Genomic DNA, 8,137 nt, shown 5'->3' with positions numbered 1-8,137 from the left:
CTCAAAATTTGGCTTCTAAATAGGCTTGTTCAGCAATTTATAATGATTGATCAACACATCAACTGTATCTATTCCAAACCCAATTGTCTTCTCTCACGTACCTTGGAGAAAGGCAAAAATGCGACCCAGAAATAAGGACCTGGAGACAATACATTGTGTGAATATTCCTCTCATTCACAACATGCATCTGACCCCAAAGCATCTCAAAGGTGGTAAGAAAAATAAGCCACCACACTGCTTTGGCCTCACTCTAGGAGAAGCAGACCCTGTGCAGATTTTGCAGAGCTGCCACTTTTTCACCAAAGATAGAGAATAATAATATTGGGTGTGTTCCAAGGGCAATATAAATAAATACTCTCATGTACGAGAAATAACAGAAGCCCTACACATTCCTCAAATGTCACAGTGATGGATAAAGTTCAGACAGAAGGTACAAGACAGAGGGGGAACAGATTATGTACGGGAAGAAAGAGATAGGTCATGCAAGTGCCTCAGCACCAAGAAGTCAGCAGATTTCTGATGGGTTCCCATGTTTCCATTTCAGTGATCAGGAGCTGATTGTGGGAGGGGTTTGTAGACACCCCCTCCACTCTGTGCATTGCCAATTCTAAGCCCATAATCCTAAGTGAGGGAACTGATGCCTTGGACCAGAAAGTGTTTTGTTCTCACTGCCAAACTCATATCTGGTTCCTTGTTTTGTAACATCACTATACACAGTATACCATTTAAACTGGGACATAAGGGTGTTGTGTTTGTGTGTGAGAGCCAGTGAGTGTGTGTCTATGATTGTTTTTGTGCTGGGGGAAAGAGTGTGTTTGGTGCATTTAGACTGGTGTGTTAGAGTGAGTGTTTGCATGTTGGATAGTGTACGTGTGCCTGCTTGTGTGAAGAGTGAGTGAGCATCATGGTGTGTTTGTGTGTGTGCATCAGTCTATGGATGATACTGCATGGATATTTGTGTGAGTGTTTGCCTGTGTGTTTAATAGCAACAATTGAACACAATAAAAGTTATCTTCCTCCTTTCTTATTGCTCTAGCAAATCAAATTCCCCATGATACGCGGGAGGCAAAATTCAAATAGAGCTGGGCGAATAATAGATTTTTCTTTTCACTGGCAATTTTGAAAAAAACTGGAAAAAATTAATTGTGGGTCAAACTGAAAATGATATTTTTTTCCAAATTTCAGGTGAATCAAAAAGTCAAAAACATTTTTGTATCAGGTTTCATTTTGACAAAATCTAAACATTTTGTTTCAATGTAGACCACGTTTAAAGTAAAATTAAGCAAAATTTTTTTTAAAAAAGTTGTTTTTTACTGGAAAATCAAAATGTTTCATTCCAAAAAGGTCAATCGTTTTACACTTCAACTGACAATGTCACTTTTTTAACTTCTGACCAGTGCAAATTTTGTGGTCCATTTTAAGAATGGGCTTAATTTTTCTCTCACACTGATAGAAATCTTGATTATTTCAATTGAATCCACTTTAGTGTCAGTGGATTTACTGCAAACTTATATCAGTCTAAACGAGGAGCTGAACTTTTCTCTGGCAGCTTGATCAACATACCCAGTTTTTTTAACTGTTTATTTAGGATGTTTTAGCAAGTTTACAAATCCTTGCCATATAAATATCAGAAACAAGACAATCATTAGAACAGTGATCTTTGGTTTAAAGAGACATCAGACAGGAATATAGTCACCAGATCTTTCTGTTTAACAGGGTGTTACCATAGTACAGAGTGAGGATCATTACAACTCCTATGCCATTTCTGGTGATTTTATTGAAGTGAGTGAAATCTCTGTATTCACATATTAACAGACCAGTTATGTCTATCAAAGGTTAATATGCAAAGCAATTGGACAGGTGTGCTGGGATTTTTTTTTTTTTTTTTTTTTTTTTTTTGCAGATGAATATACTTTGAGCACTGAATAAGAGGTAACCAAATATCTAAGTATCTATCTATCCTGTATCTATTTTGCTGAACACATAATTGTAGTATTAATTTTTCCATAACCAACCTCCCATATTCTTTTTAATCATTCCTCCATGATTGGACTATTTTTCTTTTCCCATTGAGAGGTTATTAATAGCTGAGCAGTTACTAGCAGATCAGAGGTTAATTTTTCATTTCCTTTCGTGTGACCATTTCCACCAGGAAGGCCCAGGAGGATCACCAGAAGGTTATTAGATAATAAATAGCCAACAATTGGGTCATTTTGTTACAGATTGCTTCCAATATTCTCTAATGACTAGACATGTCAAATGCATCAAATCTCCTCTTTCTTGTATCGTGCTACAGACTGAAGTTGCTGGTCCTCTTTTCCAGATCAAACCCCATTCCTCTGCATTCCTGTTTTTTTATCTGTTCTTCATAGGTCAGATTATCTAAAACTTCGATTATTTTTGTTGGTCTCCTATGAATTCTCTCCAATCTGTCCACATCTTTCTTAAAGTGTGACACCCAGAAGCGGACACAGTGCTGCACTTGAGGCCTCAGCAGTGCCAAGTAGAGAAAGAGAATTACATCCCGTGTCTTACATATAACACTCTTTTTAATACACCGCAAATGATATTAACCTTTTTTGCAACTACATCACATTGTTGACTCATATTCAATTTGTGATCCACTCTATCCCAAGATCCTTTTCAGCAATGCCACGACCTAGCCAGTGATTCCCCATTTTGTACATTTCATTTTTCCTTGGTAAGAGAAGAACTTTGCACTTGTCTTTATTGAATTTCCTCTTATTGATTTTAGACCTGTTCTCCAATTTGTCAAGGTCATTTTGAATTCTGATCCTGTCCTCTAGAGTGTTTGCAACTCCTCCCAGCTTGGTTTCATCTGCAAGTTTTATAAGCATATGCTATCCTCCATTATCCAAGTCATTATTGAATAATGGCCTTAAAAATGACATCAGAAAAGATTTGCAGGTTTTGATCATAAAATTATGGATGGATTTTCACCTAGGGGACTGGGATGACCAATTCCCATTAAAACTATTTTGGTGACCAAATATCTATGGGCGACCTTGAAAATCCCATCATTGGTCATGTTGGCCCATCCATGAACACAAATAGCCTACATCGCCAAGAGACAGGTAGAGTTGTATGACTCTGAGGTGTTCCAGCTAAAAGTTCCTGGAATTAATTTTAATAGATCTGGTCAAAAAACAGGGGAGATGATCAGGATCATCTTACACACTTTAAAAAAATAAAATTTTCATTAAAAAATTCATAGAAATTTAGAATTTCTTTTTTAAATCTACCATTTTGTGAGGTTTTTGGAGAAAATTTGTTCTCATTTTAGGTGGAGTTCAAATTAGATTAATAGATTCCAAGGCCAGAAGGGACCATAGTGACTGTCTATTCTGACCTCATGTATAACCCAGACCATTGAACATCCCCAAAGTAATACCAAGAGCAGATCCTTTAGAAAAACATCCAATCTTGGTTTGAAAGTTGTCAGTGTTGGAATCTACAAAATAAGTAATTAATAATAAACTAAGTGAAATATTCAAAGGGGGTTAATGGAGCCGGGCACTCCTCTCCTGTTGAAAGTGAATGGGATTTAGAAACAGAAATCCAGTTGGTTCCTTTGAGCACTGCAGCCTATCTGGATAATGAAAGCATTCAGTTACTTTGTAGCAGATAAAACTCTATGAGGGGTAGAGATTATCACGCCATAGATTATTCACTAGCTGCTGCTGATGATGACTGTCTGCCATTGACAGGTTAGTCTAGAATTGTCCGCTAAAGGGCCTCTTAGACTTTCCTCTGACTCAGGTTGTACTGGCCACTGTCAGGGACAGAATACTGGACTGCATGATCCAAAGGTCTGACTCAGTTAGACACTTCCTATGATCTATAACAAGCAGATGTTGTCAAATAAAATTGCAATGAATGTTGCACCCACATGAACTGATATGCATTTAATTGAGTTTAATTACTCATTATTAAAACTGGTCAAAAATGAAAATTGTATTTTTGTGGGAAATGTCATAAATTTTCTTAGAAACATCGCATAATATTGCTTTTGGATGGGCAAAACAATGAAATGGAAGACTGAAAAGCATTTGGTTTTCAATAAACTTCTCTGGTAAAACAGCACATTTATGGTAAATATTTTCTAGTTTTGGAAAAAAGATTTCTGATATTGAAAACTTTCCCCCCCAAAACCTCAAAAAAATATACAAAAACGTTTTCCATCTCCAGGTTTTCAGAAAAACAAAACCAAAAACAACTTCCACCACTGAAAAAACAAAAACCCGTAGAAAAAAGAGTTCAAAATGAGTTTTTTTCACGCTAAAATATTTTCAATGACAACCAATTTTTCTTCAAAAAGTTGTTTTGCCAGGAAGATTTTTTGAGCATCTCCACTCATTATGAATTATCCTCCAAGTTGTAAGTAGTATCCCAATTGGATGGATGACAAACTGAGGAATGGAGTGGTGAAGAGATGGAACAAAGCCAGAGGAATAGTTGGGATCAGATCTCAGGACACCTTGGACCTTAGCTTTTAAATAATAATTAATTATCTGATAGTTGCATCTGATACGAGAGGTCCATTTTATTAGGTAAGAGACAGTCTCCACCCCAAGGAGCTTACAGTAGAAAAGACCGGCAAAGGGTGGGAGGGGAAAGACAGCCCTAGGGAACGATTTTCACAAGGTAACACAGCAGGTCAGCGGCAGGGCTAGGAACTGATGTCAGATCTCTGGAGTACAGTCCTGTGTGCCCTCAGTGTTTGCCTCACAATCTTTGCTTTAGACCCTGCTGCCTCGTTGTAATTGTGATTATTTTAGTTTCTGAAAACTCTTCAGGGAAGTAGAAGCAAGATAAAATATTGTTGACTCTGAACTGTTGAGGGCTCCAGGGAGTGAGTCCCTCAAGCCCGTAGAAAAAAGACATGGATAAATCACCTCCCCTCAGCACCAAAGTTTTTGACACACAGCTCATCTGCAGACAGCACAGATCTCAGTGTATTTCCAGCAGCTCAGCCTCAGTGTGGTGGGGGAAACGCCTCATAATACAGTGATCGCGGCATAAGATAGAGAGATAGATCGATAGAGGGGTGTGCAAGGTGCTAGAAAGATGGGTAACCAATTGCAGTCTGTAGCTGGAGGAGAAAAGACATCTCAGAGACCGGCATCGTAAGTTTGCTCTTGCAATAAAATATATTTGCGGGTGACAGAGAGGCACTTTAAGGATGAAATTGTAAGTGACATTAGATTTTTTTTCATACTTTCACTCTTAGCTCAATTTGGGCATGGGAAACTGAGGCAGTCCAAAGTAGTTATCTAAGGAAAGAGGGGGCAGAATAGTTGTGCCTCAGTTTCCTTCTATTGGGAGTGGGTGAATTCATCAAATTGACACTCATATTTTTTTAGAATGGATTGAAGAGTTTACATTAAAGTTGTCCAAAAATTGTGACAAACACTATCAGATCCTTGTTACTTTTCTCTCTGTATACCTTAGTTTGTTGTTACTGCTGTCTGTTTGTTTTTACTTTTCTCTATTAGTTTGTTTTTACTTCTCTATCTACCTGTTAGTTTGTGTTAGTTCTGTGTTTCTCTCTCACTCTCTGAATCTTGTATCTATCTATCAGTTTGTGTCTAGTTCTCAGTTTTTTGTTTCTTCTGTCTATTAAATTGCTGAAAGGGTACTTGTGGGACACGCACTCCTCATAAGTTGAAGCTGTGTGGTTAGGGCACTTGGCTGGCCTGTGACAGACTCAGGTTCAATCTCTCCCTCTGACTGATGATGAGAAGGGATTTGAATTTCCAACATACAGGAGAGTGCCTGAGCCGCTAGGCTATAGGCTGTTCTGAAATGAAACTGTCTCAGTCTCTCCTTGTGAAGCTGCTCCACTGTGTACCAAGAATTAAATAGTCATGGGAGCAGGGACTTGAACTTGGCTCTTCCAGACACCAGGTGAGTGCCCCAAGTACCACACTGGATAATCACTCTCATGCCCCTACCCTGGCACAATGACTCTCCATTGTCACTTGCAACAGTCATCCTGATGGCAATGGAGAGTCACTGGGACAGAAGCTGAGATGCAGTCTGATGTAGTCATTAGAGGAGGGGACTGGCAGTCATGACACCTCATTTGTGTTCTCACCTCTGGGACGGAGTTGAGTCCAGTGTGTAGAGCCAGAACTCCTGGCCTGTATTTCCAGCTCTGGGAGGGGTGTTGGATTTAGTGGGTTACAGCACGGGTTCGAACTGGGAGTCAGGACTCCTGGGTTCTCTTCCAAGCTCTGGAAGGGTTTTTAGTTGAGTGGTTAGAGAAGCAGGAAGGGAGCCGTATTCAGGACTCGAGTTTCTGTGTATTTATGGCTGGGTTTGGTCACCTCTAGGCGAAAAGCTGCTTGTGTTTAGAGCAGTATAAAGTGGGAGTAATTCCATGGCATGCAGTGAAATTATCCCACATTCACAGTATGTCCCTGACAGCAGAATCTGGCCAGACAGACCCCCAAATTCCCCTCGGAAAACTGAGGATAGTAACACTTATACACCGTTATCCAGAGTTCACCCACCTCTGGGTAACAGAGGTATAGAAATTTCTCAAAACAATAGTTCCAATTTCTCCGCTTCATTACCCTGGTGTAAATTATGAGTAACCGCTGTGGAGTCCATTGAGATGATTCTATTTTCTCTCACCCCAGTGTAAAACAGGAGTAACTCCATTGGAGTCAGTGGAGCTGTTTTCTCCATCTTCATTCCCATATTACACCAATCTTCACAAGCTAAGGGTCTGACTCAAGGAAATTAAGGTGGTTTTCACAAAAGGAGAATTATTTTAATGATCTAATCCTGTCCATTGCTCTTGTCCCTCTCTCTGCAACCATCACACGATCTCCTGATAAAGAAAATGTCCAACCAAACCACCGTGACCGAGTTCCTTCTCCTCAGATTCTCTGATGTTCGGGAGCTGCAGATTTTGCACTTTGTGGTGTTTCTTGTGATTTACCTTGTAGCCCTGGTGGGGAATCTTCTTATCTTCATGGCCATAGCCTTTGACCACCACCTTCACACCCCCATGTACTTCTTCCTGATGAATCTGTCCATCCTAGACATTGGCTCCATCTCTGTCACCGTCCCCAAATCCATGGCAAACTCCCTCATGAACACCAAGTCCATATCCTATGCTGGATGTGTTGCCCAAGTCTTTTTCCTCTTCTTCTTGTTGAGAGCAGATTTTTCCCTTCTCACCATCATGGCATACGATCGATATGTTGCCATCTGCCAACCACTGCACTATGACACAATGATGAACAGCACAGCTTGTGTCCAAATGGCAGCTAGTGCCTGGATCACCGGGATTCTCTTCTCTGTACTACACACCGGGAACTCGTTTGCATTGACCTTCTGTGGAGGCAACATGGTGGATCAGTTCTTCTGTGAGATCCCCCAGCTACTCAAGCTCTCCTGCTCTGACTCATATCTGAGTGAATTTGGGGTTCTTGCATTCAGTGCATGTTTACTCTTAGGCTGCTTTGTTTTTATGATTGTGTCATATGTTCAGCTCTTCAAATCAGTGCTCAGAATCCCATCTGAGCAGGGCCGGCATAAAGCCTTCTCCACCTGCCTTCCTCACCTCACTGTGGTCTCCTTGTTTGTTTGCACTGGGGCCTTTGCCTACCTGAAACCCACCTCCAGCTCCCCATCTGCTCTGGATCTTGTGGCGGCTGTTCTCTATTCCGTATTGCCACCAATCATGAATCCAATTATCTACAGCCTGAGGAACAAGGAGATGAAAGCTGCCCTGAGGAGACTGACTGGGTGTAGGTAATTCACCAAGAATTAATTTTTTATGTCTTTAGCTAATTAAAGTTTGCTCACATAGTATCTGTTCATTAATGTCAGTTATTTCCATGACCACACAGCTTGAACACAAACAGGTCTGATTCTGATCTCAGTAGCACCAATGCAAATCCAGATAAACTCTTTTGATGACACTGCCACTGCAGTGATTTTTACCAGGAGAAAATCTGGTCCAGGTGTGGAGTTAAATGGGTGTAAAGTGTGTGAACAAGAGGAATCAGACTTTCATTCTGTGCCAAAACAATATCCGTTACACTGCTTGGCCACATGCACCCATTCCATGACCACTGAAAACAATGATGGGAGTTGTCTT

The 8,137-nt window shown here is 40.3% G+C and overlaps 1 protein-coding gene across 1 annotated transcript; it reads left to right on the top strand.

Annotated features, from left to right (window-relative positions):
• Positions 1 to 6,871: 6,871 nt before the first annotated feature.
• LOC128847840 (olfactory receptor 14A16-like) lies at positions 6,872 to 7,792 on the top strand. The gene has a single exon (XM_054047566.1). It carries the CDS (start codon positions 6,872 to 6,874, stop codon positions 7,790 to 7,792), a length of 921 nt encoding a protein of 306 aa, XP_053903541.1.
• The last annotated feature ends 345 nt before the right edge of the window (positions 7,793 to 8,137 follow it).

Source organism: Malaclemys terrapin, chromosome 13, assembly GCF_027887155.1.
Source record: "Malaclemys terrapin pileata isolate rMalTer1 chromosome 13, rMalTer1.hap1, whole genome shotgun sequence".
NCBI classification, from domain to species: Eukaryota; Metazoa; Chordata; order Testudines; family Emydidae; genus Malaclemys; species Malaclemys terrapin.
The sequence above is the reverse complement of the archived record's forward strand: the minus strand, read 5'-3'. Positions and strand labels throughout refer to the sequence as shown.

Excerpts from the sequence above, each read along its gene's own strand:
- LOC128847840 (XM_054047566.1), top strand. The coding sequence starts at position 6,872 with ATGTCCAACCAAACCACCGTGACCGAGTTCCTTCTCCTCAGATTCTCT.